The 18,924-nt window shown below is 37.7% G+C and overlaps 1 protein-coding gene across 2 annotated transcripts in view; it reads left to right on the top strand.

The window, feature by feature from the left end:
- The window catches only part of LOC145465868 (uncharacterized), a 44,762-nt gene that overhangs the window by 14,904 nt on the left and 10,934 nt on the right, over positions 1 to 18,924 (top strand). For both annotated transcript variants that reach the window (XM_081449627.1, XM_081449628.1), the window contains exons 4-10: positions 66 to 101; positions 822 to 920; positions 4,616 to 4,759; positions 8,811 to 8,965; positions 12,786 to 12,840; positions 14,283 to 14,481; positions 18,191 to 18,343. In XM_081449627.1, coding sequence (XP_081305753.1) covers positions 66 to 101; positions 822 to 920; positions 4,616 to 4,759; positions 8,811 to 8,965; positions 12,786 to 12,840; positions 14,283 to 14,481; positions 18,191 to 18,343 — 841 coding nt within the window. The remainder of the gene's footprint in view (positions 1 to 65; positions 102 to 821; positions 921 to 4,615; positions 4,760 to 8,810; positions 8,966 to 12,785; positions 12,841 to 14,282; positions 14,482 to 18,190; positions 18,344 to 18,924) is intronic.

The following is an 18,924-nucleotide window of genomic DNA, read 5'->3' as shown; positions in this document are numbered from 1 at the left end:
GTCTAAGTATGTGGATGGTTCGGTCATGACTGATAAATAATTTGACTCTGTGTTTATTTTTACAGATTACAAGGCTGAACAAAAAGTATATTCTTACTCAGGTTTGTTACACTTATCTGTACTCCAGCAATAAGACAAGTTTAAGATCTACATGTAAATGGTGTGCTCACATCATCAAAATTGTTAACTTGCATTGGGTTATACCAGAAGAAATCCACTCCACCCACCCAACCAACAGTATGTTAGAAATTCTTGCCCGGGGGGGGGGGGGGGGTGTGCAAGGATCCTGGTAATCCAGACAGAAGGGGAACGTGGGCAAACAAAATTTTGAATGAGGTGTAATTTTCAAACCAAATAGTCTCCAGGATTTTTTTCACATGATCCTGCAAATTGCACACATGATTTCTTATAATTATTTGGGAGCAAATAAACTAAAATTGGCAATTTTAACTTCTTTGTTGTTAATTATAATAATTATAACTGCTACTATTTTTTTCTTACATAGCTAGTCTATGCTTTCAGTATTTGGAAGAGCCAGTTTTCCCAGAACTGTCTTCTTTGCAATGTTTGCTCCTTGGCAGAATGCATGGCTAATTTGCAATATAACATGGAAACAATTGTGTGGCTATTATGAATATGATCTTAGACTGTTCTTAGAACTGCTCCTGGTGACAGATGTCTGGTATCTCAGCGGATGGTGGCTTTGAATTTAGTTGAAGCCTTAACTTTTTGGGCTTTCTCACTACTTGTTAAGTTGCTTAATGACCGCAACAGTTAATAGTTTGTAATTGACTTAATGTTTTCCATATTTATGCTTTAAGGGACCCTTACCTCATACTGCTAAGCACTTTTGGCAGATGATATGGGAGCAAAAGACTGAAGCAGTTGTAATGTTAAACAGAGTTGTTGAGAAAAATCAGGTTAGTTTCATGCACAAGTGATTATCAGAGATGTCACTCAATTTAATGATTGAGGAGAGGGCAGGTTTACATCACTTATTCAGTGCAATGACCAGCCTTGAGTTATGTTAAACTCACACTGATTTATAATTCATGATTGAAGAGCAGAATACAAGTCATGTGATGTCACACAATGCCACAATTTTAAATCCCAACATTCTTCACCTCTGGAATCACAAACTATTGTTCTCAAGTTTGTAATGATACTGGAACAACAAACAACAAAAACTGCTTGTCCATTCATTCAATAATGGTCTCTCAAAAAACTATTTGTTCTCCTATTCTCTATTTTCCAATTGCCCATAATTCACTCTGTTTGCCCCCCAAATTTTGCATAAACTATTGTTGTGAAATGCTCTCGGGAATATGCAGACCTCCCAAGGGTATTTCACAACAATTGTTTATGCAAAATTTGGGGGGCAAACAGAGTGAATTGTGGGCAGTTGGAAAATAGAGAATTCTATAACAGCCAATTTGTTCAAGTCACACTTCACACAGGTGGTCTCTCAGAGATATGCAGGTTTGGCCCTTTTTAATGAATGAGAGCATACACTGTAGCAAGAGGGAGTTATAGCAGTTTACTTAGTTTGGGGAAAAATCACTGGCGTAGTCAGCCAGCAAGTATCTCACTCAGTCATTAGGTCAAACCTTTGATAATTCAGCTGACCAATGTATTAATCTAGGAGGGTGACATTTGCCAACTATTGTGAACAAAATGGGTGCCAAAGCAATGAACTGGTCTTTTGGGTTTTGAGTCAGACAGGTGCTCCCAAATTAGAGACTATTTTGTATACCACAAAGGTGGGTGTACAATTGGATTCATGACTACCTCTAACAGCTTTTAACTGAGACGTCGCCAAAATTATGTGCAAGGGTTTTTTATGCTTGAGGGGTGTTTCTCTCTTGCAAATTATTTCTGATATTCCATACCGTATCATTTTCTTATGTGATTACCCTATATTTGTGGCTTGAACACTTTTATTATCTAATGCCTGTATAAATGCAAACCATCCTTTAGTAGCTCAGAGGAAGAGAAAAGTTCTCTTATCAGGATAAGAAAACATAACTTTGAACCTGCCACCTTCAGATTACCAGGCTAAAATCTTACTATTTTGCCAACCTGCAATTCATGAATTTTTCACTACGAAAAACATTATTTTATAAAGTCACAAGTAGCCATAAACGGCTGATTAATAATAATTATTGTTGACCAATGCAGGCTAAAATGATTCACACAGTGAACTTACACTGATCGTGAGTTGACTGGCTGATTCAAATGGCAGTTGTTTCGGGTTGCACCACACACTGAAAGAGCCATTGTTTGTTAGGTAAAGATCGATATTAGCCGCGAGTATGGGAACATCAATTGAACTATACCAGTTCAGTATTGGCTGTCACATCAATTTTGTCAAAGCCAAGGATGCCTTATCACTTGTTCGGGGACGATTTTGAAATAATTTATGATGCTTGTTATGTTTTATTTAAATGTGTTTTACTTGCATTAAGTTTTTGTGCTTTTTCTGCTTACTAGCAAATAAAATGTTAGAAATAAGTGCATGAGTAAAAAGTGCAAGTGCTTATATCGTTTTAATATTAATATAATAAGGTCTTTATTCATTTGATAAAAATACATATCAAAAAATACAGAGTAGATTACATGTAACTAGAATATTTAATTAAGGCACTTACAATGTCAAAAATTCACTAAAAATTCTCAATTAAAACTATTAAATAGACAAGAAGTTGAAAAGTCTACATTGTTAATATATATCTAAAACTACTGGTAAGTCTATTAAGAAAAGTACTTTTAAATAGTTCATTATGTATTTTTGGAAATTGTCCATGACTATTTCGTAACCTCACTGATGATTTCTTAAGGGGTAAATGAGTGTATAGTAGGTGGGATGGGTTGTTGCTTATTGCTTTAGATATTATGTAACTATGGGTGTTGCATTTTAAAAAACTGAAACTTTTATTGTTTGCTTTTTGGTCAGAATTTGTTGATGGTAAATTAAAACAATCAACATGTTTCCAAGCTTCCCAATTTAAAAAATTTTCTGGGGGGGCATGCCCATATACCCCCCCTTCCTTCCAGAGGGCAAGGGGCCTTCTTTTATCAGCACCAGGGGTGCTAACAAAAGGGAGACACCTACTTCAAATCTTACTGAAAGCACTGTGAACACAAATCGAATGGGAGCTTTAACATTGCCTACAGGCCAAAATTTAAGCTTGTTCTTTTATTTTTAAAGCGGTGATGTGGTGAATAAAATTGCAACTTGCAGTGTTGCAGTGATCTCAGACCCTACAAGGACTACAAGGACTAGAAGAGCCTCGGCCTCTCTTTTAAATGCGAGGATTGTATGCACGGATTTTAGAATTTGCAAAGTGGTAACTCGTCGAAAAAAACTGGATTTTATTACAAAATGCATTTCCCTTAGCATTTACAGAAAGTGGAAGTGCCTACAACATCTATCAGAAGTTACCCTATCAGCGCGTGTGCAGTTTAAACTACCAGTGGCCCAATAAGATCAAACAAAGTATGCGAAAGCCACACAGATGGTTTCAGTCTCTCTTTTCCTGGAAAATCCGTGGGGAAGAACGCAAAATGATTAAGCGTGCGAGCATGACAGTGAGTGTGATGTGCGAGCATGAGCTGCTAGTAGAGGGGGCGGCAGAAGATGAACAAAAAGAGAGACTGCAATGGTTTCATACAACATTTTGGATGCTACTTTGACAGGTCACATCAATGGCACCTTTGCTCTTTTTTGAATATGACACTCCAGTGTCTAATTTTTTAGGCAGATCAATCAAAGCTATATCCGGTAAGATGTGGTGAATGGTTCAACAGATTGCAGCTGAAACCAGACCTATGACCTCTCAAAATTTTTCATACTGCTCGTTCTAACGGCTTTACTCTACTTTAAAGTCCTCTAGATACCACAGGCCTTCAAAAACAGTATTATAGTATTATTATTAGTATAGGTAATCATATGGTTTGGAGTTCAATTTGGAATTAATTTGCATGAGTGAGTCTTTTCAAAAAGCTGAAATTGCACAAGCAGCTTTGGTGAGTGCAATTTCAGCTCTTTGAAAAACTCTCAAGTGTAAATCAATTCCAAATTGAAAGAGAAAAACTGTATGATTACTTATTAATAACACAAACATGAAAAAATTCACGTTGAGGAAGTGCTGGAAGACCTTTCTTGAAGCCATTTTTTCCCCTTCGAGAAAACTTTTTCAAAGTTTCCTCTCCAATTTTTTGTCATCATTTTACATGATATCATTGGTTAAGAAATTTTCTATTGTCTTTCAGCCAATCATAATCCAGAAAAATGATGTGTAATTTGCACTGGTGTTACACTTTTTGCACTTGTGTTACATTTGAACTGCACTGCCCTCAGCCAATCAGAATCAGTAATTTTTTTAGTGCATATTATTAAAAAAAGGAAAGAGTATATTAAGTATAATAGCATTGTTATTTGTATTCGCATTAGTATTGTAGATAATGTCAATGAATTTTGAGCAAGGATTGGTACTGTCAATAAGTAAAGTATTGTAAGTGTGCTGTGATATTCAAATAAAAAAGGAGGGAAAAAATTATTTCAAATCCACAGATTCAGCAAATGCTTAATGTTTGTTGTTGTGATATCTTACAGATTAAGTGTTACCAGTACTGGCCCTGTGGGGAAGAATATGGACATGTCAGTCATCTTGAGTTTGGTAATTTCAGAATCCATTACCTTCAGGAATTGCGGAGTGAATACTTTACCATCAGATCACTGGAACTAGAAAATATTTTGGTTAGTAGTTAGAGCATTGTTAATGAAAATTTGATTAACTTTTACTGTTTTATGTATTTAAGGGAGGCAACGTGGCCAAGTGGTTAGGGCGTCAGGTCTTTAAATCCAGATGTCGCAGGTTGAAGTCCTTCTCTGACCACTAAGCTGGAGTTGTTTCTCAGTAGACCCTAGTTCAACTTCTTGGTCATGTTTGTAAATAGCCAACTGGTCTGTCTCCTGCCAGTTGGGATTTTTAAGCCTATTATATATGTTTATTTGAAATATTTCTTTCTTTCAGTTACACAGTACCTTTGCGGGTGTCCTTCAGAAAAAAAAAAAATTATACCTCAGTTGTTTTTAAAGAAACTGCCACAAACTATACGTCAATAGAAAGGTTATTAACGGTAAAATTTGGAAAAAAATTCCCGCTAATTTGGCCGTGCCTTTCTTGAGAAGATGGAAGCCTGGAAACAGGAATTAATCAAATTAATTAGGTATCAAATGCAAGCAGTAATCAAGGCTGTGCCCTAAGCACGCCTGGTTGCCTCAGGTGACCAACATTTGGTCTCAGGCAATTAAAAAGAAATACTGGTCACTTGGCCAGGCACTCAGCTCTCTTCTTTGCTGCTCAGCGCTGCAGTAAAGCTGGCAACTGATTGTAACATTTAATTTTTTTGAAACGTGAACTGATCAACGTGGATAAAGATGGACACACACAATGACTTCGTCAGTGCTGATCCTAGCAGTGTGCAGTATGCCTGTCACATGAACTCAGTTAAATGACTTTGCTCTCCATGAGTTCTTGTAGCTCAGTGGATAGAACACCCTCCCGGTGTTCAGGAGGTCATGGGTTCAATTCCTGTCAGGGATTCAGAATTTTTTCTTTGTCCCATGATCAGTTCACTTACCACATTTCATTACTGAGCTTAAAATTCACCATCTTTATTCACTTATCACATTCAATTTTTGGTTGATTGAGAGTATTACTTGAACAAAATTATTCTTTCGTGCAACACACTTTTAATTTTTTCTATTTTGAAGTGTTTGACAAGTTTGTTCCACATGAATTTACTAAGTCTGGCTAAGTCTGCAAAATATTAATAAACATGTCTTGGGTAAACAAACTTTTACCACAGTCAAACTTCCTGTAAGCAGCCACCCAAAATGTCAAGCCTAGCTGGTCACTTACAGGAGGTGGTCGCTTACGAGAGCTTAGACCATAATGTTATTGGGTCAAAATTTAGCCTTGTTAGCATATGGTAACTGCAGAGACTTACCCGATGTTTTAAATGTTTTATTCATTCGAGAAAAAATCTGGTACTTCCCACTGAAAAATTTTTGTCTCTTGTACTACCCAGGAACGTGATAATGTTACAACACCTAATATCCAATTTGTGCTCTATTATTTTTTTTGTCAAGTGGTCGCTTAAGGGAGATCTAAAATAATAGAAAATTTCAAACTTTTAGCTCTAAAAGTGGTTGTGGTCGCCTGTGAGAGGTGGTTGCTTACAAGAGGTTCCAAATATAGTGATTTAACTGAGGAACTTTTGGTATTTTGGAAAAGTGGTCGCTGAGGAGAGGTGGTCGCTTACGAGAGGTTTGACTGTAGTGATTATTTGTCAGTGATTTCATTTTATTTTTTGGTACTGTAAGCACTTAACTTGAATTGATTTCATGACTTACTTTGGTGATCTTTAACGAAAGTTTTAAGGTGTCTCCATAGGGTAATCATTTATGGCATTTATGGCAAGTGTTCTGTTTTGAATGCTGTTTTTGCATTCACTTTCACACCTAGTCCTCTCAAACTTATTACATGTAAAAATGAGCTCCAACTAAAATAAAATATTTACTACCAATCTGCCAAATTTAACGGAATTTCACCAAAGGAAACATGAGAAAAGTCACTGTCAGTTTTGCTTTTTGTGCTCATGTTGACGTAATAAAATATCGAAAAACACTGACATTTTCCTTTAAGCGCGCAGATTACTTCCTCAGGGCTCGTGCAGTTGTAAAACTATAAGGAGCCACCTTAGGTGGTTCATAACTTGGCAAGTAGTTTAGAAACTAAGTTTTTTTCATGAAATGACAAGTTTACTATGCACTTATCAGTGGCCATCCCAGGGGTTGATCCAGGGGAACCCCCAGGCATTTGCACAACGATGTTTACAAATCCCCCTTACCCACAAGCAAGATTTGTCAACAAAAAGCTAATAACATCCTTCCAGTGGGGGTAAAGAAGTGTGCTCTGCAAGTCAAAAAGTGCATCATTTCAAAAGACAGTTCTGTTTGCCATCATTAATTTTTTATGTGTTACAATTATATCTATGAGAGTTGATAAAATATAAGCAAAGAAAGCTATTTCACTTGTTTTCTACATATGATGAGGTTCAGCTTACCTTGTAAGCCATGGAATGGGAAAGGAGGGAATATTCTTGTTTCCTGGTAACGAAGAACTAGGATTCATTGAATATGTTTTGAAGTGTTTTATATTAACCAGCAGAAATATAATTAGAAACAAAGTAAAGCTTTGCAATAATTTTTATTGCAAGTAACTAACACAACAATGAAAAGACAATAATGAAAGCTGTTTTCCTGCTCCTATGTTTGTTTACAACACAGAATTAACAGTTTGACACACATCTGATCTACAAAAAAGTAACAGTGTCCAAGCATATTTTGAAACAGTAGAAAAATACTACAGATACCTGGGTTTTAATCGGGTAGATGGCATTAATTTGAAAGAATGAACAGACAGAATTTTGTAATCCTTCCCTACATCAAAGGTGTTACTGAGCCACTCACTCGAATTCTAAAGAGGCACGACATCCAAGTCTTCAACCAACTAGCAAAAACACTGCAGCAACAGGATTTTCCTGTTCCCAAGTTTCAACCTCCTAAAGACAATCAGTGCAATGTTATCTACAAAATCCCGTGAGCATCATGTCAATGGAATTACATCGCCAAAACTAAAAGATCATTTAGCACCAGAAGAAAAGAACATATTAGAAATACAAAACAAAGTGCTAAAGGTTCCAATGTTGCAAAATATGCATGGACTTTTGACCATGTAATCGACTTTGACAACTCCGCAATCATTGACAAAGGAAACCATCACACCAGAAAGATGCTTGAATCATGCCACAGGGCAAAAACTGTTGAGACTGATAACAACTCATGCCCACTCCCAAGGCAAAACAACATTCTTTGAAACAAACATTAATTTTAGCACTTTTAGCATTCTTTTGAACATTCTTTCTACATGCAGCAGTTTTACATTTATGCGAATTACTGTCTATATTCAAATTTTTAATGTTTCATTTTATCACATATTTTTATGCATCAAAGACAGTAGACCGGCTGTTGAAAGCTTATGTTTTTAATACTTTTTACCAGAGAACGCCATATTCTTTATTATATGGCTCCATCTCACAAGGACCAGGAACTACCAAATTCATGAATTTGATTGGCTGAAATTGATATTGACAGCGGTCTAGATTTTCCAATCTATGACTATATATTAGGTGGGAGATTAGTACTTTTTGTTATGGTAGAACCCAACACGTAAGACGCATGTGTTTCTAGCATGGTTAGGGTTATACACTCCCTTTTCATCCCCAAAGCCACACAGTTTTTTTTTTTATGTCCTGTGATGTGGCCGAGGACGGCAGCTATTTTTCAGGTAGCCACACTTCTCCCTTCTAAGTACAAAAAACTCCACTGTAACTTCCTGTCTTTTGGAAGAACCTGTGTTTGTTCAACAAATATCATCTGCTGTTTTCAAACTACAGTAGTGTTTGTCAGGGTCAGATAAACAAGGGAATCGCATTGTTTTTCTTGAGAGGCTTGTTGATTTCTTCCTTTAATTGTCTCTATAAGGGAGACCACAAATTTCCCGAGTTAGTGGCATTACTTGTCAAGTTGTAAATTTGTCACAGAAGAAACCAGGAAAGTGCTTAAATATTGCTGCAGACTGTGTGGCACCTAATGAAAGTGTGAGTTAATTAAATCAGACTTTAAAGGGGACAGCTTTAGTGATAACTATTACTAATGTGTATTTTGTTTTTTTATGCAGACTGGGGAGATACGCTCTATTTACCACTTTCATTATCTAACATGGCCTGATTTTGGAGTACCAACATCACCTGCTGCTTTTCTGGCTTTTCTGTTTGAGGTGCGCAAGACAGGAGTCATGTCTGCTGATGTGGGACCTTGTGTCATTCACTGCAGGTAGGTCTCCATAAACTTCCGGATCAGCTCTTTTGGGTTGGTGTCACAGATATGTGTGGGCTCACATTCAAGCATGTCACCGATGCTCACTGAAATCGAAACATGAGCATTTTTGTACAGTAGTGATGCTGTCACGCTGTTTCTTGTCATGAAATGCAATTTTTGTAGCGTGCTTGGCAATCATTACATACATATGTTCTTGCCAGTCTATTGATGTCCTTGATCAAAAACACATGCCCATCATAAATTCCGACTGTGAGCAACACTTCTGGTGTATTCTTTCTAAGATGCCATATCACTTCTCCATCCTCCTCGCACTCAGGCGCAAGGACTCTGATACCAAACCACTCCAATACGAGTTTCCTCTGATTGAAATGTCTTTCAACCTTATCCAGTTCATCAAGAGATGTTTTTGCCCAGTCTCTTGGGGTGGTTTTAAGTTTGTAGAAAATATTTGCAAGCTCTCTCATGGCTTGTGTGCTTCAATGAAAGTATCCAGGGCCTCCCTTGGTCCTGTACGACCATGCACAAGGTTGTACAACCACCCTGCCAACGGGCCTGTGCCAAACAGTGGTTGCCTGTCAAGCACCACCTTTACATCAATGTTGGAGAACTTTACAAACACTCATTTAGTGTTGTTTCACTCAATGTTATCAAGATTCAGTTGCTTATTTTCCTGCTCATTCAACCATCTTTCCACTACAGCAAAAGTGTTTATCCAAGGTGAGCCGCTTTGCTCTTTATAATAAACCATTTTCAGTCTGGTTTCAATGTTCACTATTACATATGCATAGCTGTAACAGACATAGAAAGCTGACTTTATATGTTGTCTAAACTGAACCATGACAGAAGGTGTGTGATTTTCTCCCAACCTTCTACCAAAATCCCATCTGATGAACCACCTCCCTCTCCCCCTTTTTCACACCCTCTTCCACATCCTTGCGTGCAACATACTTCTCAACCGTCTCATTCTGAAAGTCAATAATTATCAGCTGCCTTCTAGATGAGGCCTTTTGGCCAGTCGTAATGATTTTTTTCATGTGACATGAGATATGCATCTCTTTGATTTTGCATTTACCAGTATATCATATTTATTTAAATAGCAATTTTTTTGTGGTGCGTGTGACAAGTGTAGGAAGGGAGTCAAATGGATAGTAACAAATTTGTGACTGCTTTTAGCGCAATGTTGTGCTAAAAGCAGTCACAAATTTGCCGTTATTCATTTGACTCCCTACCTACTCCTCAGGAGCCAGCGAATAGAAATCCAGCTAGAATCAGAAAACTGTATGTTAACAAGTGAAATCTCAAGAATGCTCTGACTGACATTCAACAAGTTTATACTCAAATTCAATTTAAATATAAAATTAGAAAACCGCCCTAGGAAAATACACGTGCTGATTGGTTAAAAAATTGTGTTTTTATAACTCGATAGAAACACAGAACTAGTGCGAGCTGTTGACGTAATGATGACGAGGGCAAAGAGAATTTACATTTTGATGATCAAAGTTAACAAGTTGTTTTCCTTCTTTTCGTTGCTAAAGGAAATAGAAAACATGTTCTCTGTGTTTCTATCGAGTTATAGAAACACTCGTCAAAATTTGGGAGAACTCAAAAAAGCTGTGGAAACACTTGCGTGCGGTTCGTGTTCCCACAGCATTTCTTGTTCTCACAAACTTTCACTCGTATTTCTATTTAACAATTAGATTATGAGCTCGAGATCTCTAGGAGGTGATTGTTGATGAGGCTGAAGGCCGAATCAACTATCGCCTCATAGAAATCGAGAGCGAATAATCTAATTATTTTAGTAGAATTCTAACTTAAATTAATGCAAATAATGGTCTTCAAATATTTTTCGACGCATTGTTGAAGTTTATGCTTTAACAGAATCACACATATTGAATTGTCCTTGGTAAATTTGCAAATTACTCTTTTCATAAAAAATAGGTCCGCAATGCAGACATGTGTGGCTTACAGGTTATTCTAGTTTATATGCGCGTTACTTATACAACTTCAGACAATACCCGTTACAACAGATGCGCTACATGAACTGCACTGCTCCAATGGATTTACACACTCTTAGTCTTAGCCTGCGAGCAGGCACTTCGCGGGCCCAAACTTAATTTTTATTTCTGCGAAGAGCGTGCTAACACACTCTCAATTGAGCAACTCTCCCTCGTAAACTTCTTGTCACCTTACACGTTGCCCAACATGTTTTTCTTGTTTTCTGAAGACGAATGCTAGACAGTGTGCTTTACGCAACTCAGCTCCATTAGATTGAGTGCGCGGTTGTTTGGATGACAAATCACAGTAGGTTGCAAATAAGATCAAAGCAACTCTGCTTGTAGGGTAGCTGTAAAATATCGTCAGAGAAATCGAAGACTCTTTTTATGAATTACAAACAGGCAACATGTAAGCCATCGGATGTAATTTAATTATTCGAAACAACTAGATCGTGTAACATCAAAAACCATGTTCTTATCGGTTCCAAACCTGAAATAAGTTCATGGATGTTCTTCACCAAAAAAGGGTGAAACAAGAAAAGAAAAAGACCAGCGGTTTAGTGAAGTCTTGTGGACATAGTTTGTAATAACATTTTAAAATATCTTTGGTTTTGTTGTATTTTGACACCTTGACATTTCACCCACAATTATTTTCTCGAGACATGTTTAGACAACTATGTCATGATGTAGATCATGATGTTGCATATCCAGAGTTATCCCAATAATGATAAGTTATCCAGTCTCATGTAAAATGGGGTATGACTGTGGTGTAAATGACATTGCAAAACGCCCTCTTAAAGGCCCTCTAGACACTTGAACACTGCGAGTGTTGTGTTACATTATAATCCATTGTGTTGTACATGTAGTGTGATTTAACTTTATTATATGAGCCTGCAATCGTTGTGGTTGCCTCGTGGTTGCAGTTGGCCGCCATGTTTTGTGTTAGTAAGAGATTTGGTAATTAAAGCCTAATATTCTGCGGGCAAACATCTTCTCTCATTTACAACAATGATGTTGTAAAGCTGCGGTGGAAACTGAGATCTTGTTAAAGATAAGTCATTTGAAACTTTCATCTAGCTCACCTCTAATGGTAGATTTTCTGTTGGATTGATAATGGTGTTGCTGTAGTTCAAAGTTGAACAGTATTGTCACTCAAAAAAACAAAAAAAACATCAAGCCACCTTAATAACATCACTTGGACACTCATGGAATACCGGTATATACATGTTTGGGTTATTGACAAGCATGAGGTCAGGATGGCTAGATATTGGCCATGATTTTTGCATGCTTATGGACTGAGACACAGTAGTGTTCTTACTACCATGTTCCAACATGCATGACACCTGTCATCTACTTCTACTGCATATTCCGATGAGTAGAACAAGCTCTGTTCTACTTTCCTTAAGTTATACTATCCAATCATTTGATCAGTTCATCCATCAACGAGGTCCTGCATCATATCCACAATATTTGTGCATCCAAGGATGTAAGCTAAGTGACAAACACCAGCTCCTTACTGTCATGGTCCCACTAGTGATCACTAATTCAGTCAAAAGAGAAATGAAAAACCTGAGTGCCAACAGTGTTGCCCATGCATGAAAGCTCAAGTAATTAAGGATTTACATCACTTGTAATATTTAAATATTCTTTAAAATTTTGAGAGAATTTTCAAATATTACTCTTAGTGTAAAATTATCCTTATTTGCACTCACATTCATGTCGTTAACTGTACTTATTGCATGTTTCATACCACTGAAATTATTGAGGGAATAAACTTATTCTTATACGAAGTGAGAGCTGTTTTTGTTTTTGTATTTAAGTGCTGGCATAGGGAGATCAGGAACATTTGTAATGGTGGATTCCATTCTGACAGAGGTAAGCCACTCCTTGATGCATTTACATTTGTTGGCAGTTCTGTTCAGCTTTCCCTTGAAATAAACACAAACTGGAACATTGTCACTTAACATTGTCCATAGGTGTATAGGGGAGGGGGTTGGTGCAGCTCCTTCCCCAGTTTTGGAAATTTTTCAGGCAAAATGCTCGTGATTTGGGCAACAGTACTTGGAATAAAACATTGCAAAAGGGTTTCAAGGCTTGTAGACATAGCCTACACTATGCACTATGCACACCCATTTTTGATATAATTTTATGGTATAATTGCCTTGGGCAACACCTATTCAGCTACCCTGAACCCCCTCTATGTTTTACAGGAAAAAGCATTTCACCCCATGACATTTTCAAAATTTGATGAGTACTCAAAACTATTATTCAAAAAAAAGGTCCGCAGTGTGTACTTGTGGGCTTGTACTTAGTTTGATTCCATTCGATTAAAGTGTTGTCAGTATCTGGGAGTTGAATTGCTACAAGTGAGAAGGCAATCACTGGAAAGATAAAGGTGTGAAAATAAGTGAATTAAGCACTGTAGTTTTGTATTTCTGGTATCAACATAGAGAAGTTGTTACAAATATTTTGGCCACCAAAGGATCAAGGATTTTAGAGAAAAAGGTGAATGAAACAAAGGTATCAAAAACTGTGTCAGCCACCTTGAGGTGGCTCAAAACAGTTTTCAGCACTTAGATTTTGATGGGTCGTTATAACCACTCTTTGTCAGTTGATACTGCAATCACGGTATCAAAACACTGCCCAGTCATTGGTGAAGACATTGTTACCATTTTCTTGGTACAATAAGGTACCATAGCAACAGTATGACCTGCTAAAAACACCCTTAATTTCAGCTTTAGGGGCTTATAATTCAAAAATAGCACAGTGAAATTTTTTTACGTTATCAAATTTTACTGAGCAAGAGAAGACGCAACTTTTGGCAAAGTTTGAAATAATTCTGTACATAGGGTTCAGAGCCACCTTAAATTTTCGAAATTTTTGTGTTTTAATTGTAAATAATTTCCTCATCTTCTCATACAGTATATTCTAAAACCCAGGTTTCCTCACATTTCCCAACACTCTAATCGTTCTGGATTGGAGACAAAGCACCACTACTTTTTGAAATAGCTCCTTGTTGATTCTGCAAACCGCTTGCTGCTAAGTGGAGGTGACACGATTTATTCACCAAGTTCAACCTTGTTTTCCTGAATTATAGTGTTCCAAAGGCAGCCCATGTACAACTTCGTAAAGTGTCTTGTGTGAGCTATTGCCTTGGAACTGAAGAGATACTTGGTGTATTTTAAGAGCTGCTGTTATCATGGTTATTGAACTTAGGTTATCCAGAGATGTCACATGTTACATGAAGGGCATAGCTAGTCTATAATAGTTGTACTTAGTCATGTTAGTGTTGTTAGAGCTATCTCTTTGTTGACCAGGTTGAAGGTATGGGGGACATGGATCAAATTGACATCAAAGCCATGCTTTTAGAGATACGTCAATACAGAGTGGGTCTTATCCAAACACCAGATCAGCTTCGCTTCACATATTTGGCAATTCTAGAAGGTGTACGAGTTCTCATGCCAGATGTTTATCAGAGAGCAGAGAACTGCCACACTCACTTACAGACCAGTGCTGGTGAGTTATTACTGGTCACATTGAATAATGTGACCAGTCCAACCAGTCACATATTATTATTTATAATAAAGTTTCCATATAACGAGCGCTCTGATTGGCTGAAACAGTGTGCTTTATCAGAGAACAGAGCACGGGTTGATGACGGTAAGTTGGCTTCCAAATTTTTGCTTCGGATATTTTGACAAATTTGACCCAAATTAAACATCCCCTGTGACTCAGACAAACGCACTGGAAGCGAGCTATTTTTCTGCAGTAAATATGGCTCACAGAGACCATTGTTAGCAACAGTAGTGTTAAAACTGTACTAAAATAACAAGTTTTGCTAGATTCCTGCCGACAAAACATGTACAGCTGTAGCGAAATTCACAAATTCTCAACCTAAACAGTGCTTCAATAAAGACATTAATTTTGTTACGAAGGCAGAAATTATACTAAGAAGTAAAACAACGACAGAAAACAATTGAACTGTCTCTGTTTATGATGAGAAGCTTTATTTTTGTAAATTTACAATTAAAAATGCTCATTTGCTCAAACAACACTTACATGCAGTGTAGTAACGCTCGTTCTCCGGTCATCTCAGCGAAGTAAACCGACGAGTGGTCAGTGCAAAACTTGCTCTGATATTCTCTTCTGTGTTCGAAGTAGAACCAGTGGGAGCCGTTAAGTCTTTCTAACTTTTACGCTAGTTCGGGCGATCTTGCTGCATGCGGCTACAAGCCGTAAATAACTGTAGCTCCTTTCAAATTCAACCCGGCATTTCGCATTTACATCCACAAGCTTTGAGCTCCGCGTTTCGTAATTTCCACTGGAAAAGTGCTCGTTTTCATGGGCCACAATACGGCCGGATTCCTCTGGACTATAAACCTTTACCTGCCTTGAGATCCGTATTTAAAAATTAACTTAAAAGCGAACTTTGAAGGCATCGTTCTTCTCTCGAGAGCCGCTCAAACTTCTCGAAACTGAAAGCTTAGCTGAAGTCCAGTTTGTGATTGACAGCTGTCGCTTCGTTAGCCAATCAAATTATTTGAACAATTCTAACAAGGATTGTGATTGGCTTATTTTAGCGTGCTTTATCCGAGAACAGTGAACAGCTGACGCGACTTTTGCTCGTTTGGAAAATAAAGTTTGGTTTGAAAATTCAGCCGAATGCGTGGGGAAATTATCTGATTCTTCATCATAAAACAAATAAAGAAGCCTCGACTGTGCTCTGTTCTGTTGTAAAGCACTTAGGAAGCGGTAGAGCACTCAAGAAGTAGGGAAAAACACTCGACTACGTCTCGTGTTTTCCCCTACACTTCTTTCGTGCTCTACCGCTTCCTGCGTGCTTTACAACAGAACAGAGCACAGTCGGGGCTTCTTTATTTGTTAATTAGTCAATAAAGTTTAAGTCACATTGCCCTATTTAGTATAGAGTTGGAGTGTGTTTTAAAATTCCCTCAACTGATCTCAACTGGAACTGAACTGAACTCTTTTGTCTGTTGAAACATTATTAACATGTCATATTTTGTAACTGACTTTGAAAGTCCCCTTGACTAATTGAAGGCCCAAGGGCATATCTGCCTTATGTAGAATTTTAGGTTATGTTTTGCTTTTTTCGCTGAATTGCCAGAAAACAGCTCAAAACAAGTTTATGTTCCACAACAAGCAAAGAAGTTTGTCTCACTTCAAGTTTTCAAAGCAATAATTTTGTCTTCACTTCAAAAAACGGTAAAGTGTTGATTTAACGTGAATGGGCAACCTGAAAGATGCTTTTTGCCACATAAAAATCAGTAAAGTGTTGATTTCATGAGAATGCATGACCACAGAGATGTTCATTTCACTTAAAAGAAACAGTTAAATGTTGATTTCACGTCAATCCGAAAGCTCAGAGATGTTGATCTCACATAAAAAACACATACCTGTTGATTTCACATCAATGGGCAAGCTCAAAGATGCTTTGCCTCACTTAAGAATCAGTTAAATGTTGATTTCACTAGGATGCGTGACCACAGAGATGCCCATTTGACTTTTGGCGGAGTAAAATGTTGATTTCACGAGGCTCCTGAGGTTCGGGTTCTGTCCCTTGATCCCAAAAGTTCGAAACACTACAAATCATGCCAGTTTGAAATAAAATTTCTGCTATAATTGAAGGCCTTTGCGCAAAAAGGGCGTATATTGCTTTTTGGGCTGATTTTAATTTTTTCAGTATCGAGCTAATTTTTGGCAGGCTGACTTGTTTTGACATGAAAACCATCGTTCCGTAATTGTTTTTGTTCATTTGCATTTCGTTTTCAAGAAATAACGTATGCAAAAAAACTCAGTTTTCCAAGGGTATCTTTTGGAGATCTTTTGTTGAACGAAAAACAAAAGAAACCTTTTGTTTTGCCAAACGATGAAGTCACCAAAGCGTGGCATTTGCCGCTAGTTGTTCGAAGCGATACAAGTTTTATTATTCATATAATTACGCTATTCTCTTACGGTTGCTTCGTTAACGCAAGCAAATAAGGCGCTGAATGGGCCGGATTCGAGTTTGTTTTGTTGTGACACCAGTTTGATACGTGGCTGGTCGATTTTTTTTTTCAGTCTATTTCTCTACTTCTTTCAAAAATAAAAACATCTATTAAAAGAAAAAAAAACCTGTGCTGTCGAAGCTGCTAAAAGTAACCGTTTAAGTTGGCGTCACATCGAAATCCACCTTGGAAGGATTCGCTCCAAAAGATGCCGCTTGGAAAACTGAGTGTTTTTGCGTACGTTAGTTCGCAAAAACGAAGCGCAATTACGGAACGACGCTTTTCATGTCAAAACAAGTCAGTCTGCCAAAAATTAGCTCAATCCTGCAAAAAATAAAAATCGGCCCAAAAAGCGATATACGCCCTTTTTGCATGAAAGCGGTCAATTGATCACTACTTGTTGGCCATTATCTGTTGGACTCCTTGTGTCAATAATTTCCAAAAATACACTTTCTCTTACTTAGATTGCTCTTTACCAGGCCACGAAAACCACAAAACATCCATTGAGCATGATCGCAATACATGCTGGGAAGGGTCTCTTCAACTCACGCATGGGTAAAAAAGGCGGTCAATGCAAGACCTATTTTATAAGTCTAAAGCTCCGGCCAAATGATCGCAACATGTCAACGCAACATATCGTAACATTGTTGGGTGCAACATGTTGTGTGCGTTTGGCCACCCTGTTGCGACATGTTGGGTGTTTTTGGCTTAGTTTGAAAATAGCTAAATTTGAGCCAACGACAACTGACATGTCGCAACAGGGTGGCCAAACGCGCACAACATGTTGCGCCCAACAATGTTACGATATGTTGCGTTGGCTTGTTGCGATCGTTTGGCGCGGGCTTAAAATCAGTTCTTGCTTTCCAAACTTTGACGCTGGCAATGCTTGACAAATGGGCCACAACTCACGAGAGGATTATTTTTAGGGCAAGAACAGCTCTTGGACTTTGCTGCCTGGATCAATCTGATTTCAAACGCCGATAACTCGATTGTATCAGTGTTTTTGAATACCAAAAAGCACATTTTGGTTCTTTAAAATGTGTTGATGACTTACGGTTTTATTTTTTAAATGACATTTTATATTTCTTAGTGTAGTAGTTCTGTAGTGAATGTGTGCTAACATGAAGTAACAGGACTCTTAGGAAGACCTTAGTGTAAATATGGTACTATTTGCGTTTAGATAAAGATTAACTTGACTTGATTATCTGACTATGTTCTAGAAAGTGGAGGCCACAACAGTAAAGCGGTTGCAGTTGAAAGGGATAAAAAAGACCAAGAGGAAGAAGAGGAGACACCTCCTCCATTACCACCACGGCAAAGGCCTGAGGTCACTGATGCGCCAGTGACCAAGAAAAGCCGCCCAAATAATGATGGTATGTTGCAAACAAAGCACTTCTCAGAAAAAATGGAGACAAACAAAAACAAGTCAAAGATGGGGCGCCTGTACGATTTTATATCAAGAAGAGGAAAGAGGCAGAAAGATGATAATGCAGCTAGAAAGAGCAGTAAAGGCACAGGAGGACTTGGTCTGTTAAGATATTGTTATGTTAGGCCTCTATTATTTTGCTCTAGCAGGAGGTGTTATCTTGGATGAAAGGAGTGTCATTCACCCACTAGCTTCTGAACATTTTGCATGCTAAAATTAACCCCCAGGGGATGTAATTTGTATCATTGGTTCGCCATCGGCTCCTTAAAACAACTTCTTGCTAATATTGGTGCCCCCCTGAAGAACACCATCATGGCATCTCAGACAAAGCACTATGAATTAATTTTGGGTGAACCATTTTTCTGAATTATAAACCATACAGGCCTAAATCTCATTGAGATTGTTTATCATATCAATCATCTATCATATCCCAGATTCTTGATGGTTACGATGTTTTTGTGGCATGACAGAGGCAGTAAAAACCAGCAATTGCAAGAATACAAATATACTTGGTCTTGCTAAACAATA

The sequence above is a fragment of the Orbicella franksi genome, chromosome 13, assembly GCF_964199315.1.
Source record: "Orbicella franksi chromosome 13, jaOrbFran1.1, whole genome shotgun sequence".
Taxonomy (NCBI): Eukaryota; Metazoa; Cnidaria; class Anthozoa; order Scleractinia; family Merulinidae; genus Orbicella; species Orbicella franksi.
This window is presented reverse-complemented; position numbering and strand designations above follow the sequence as displayed.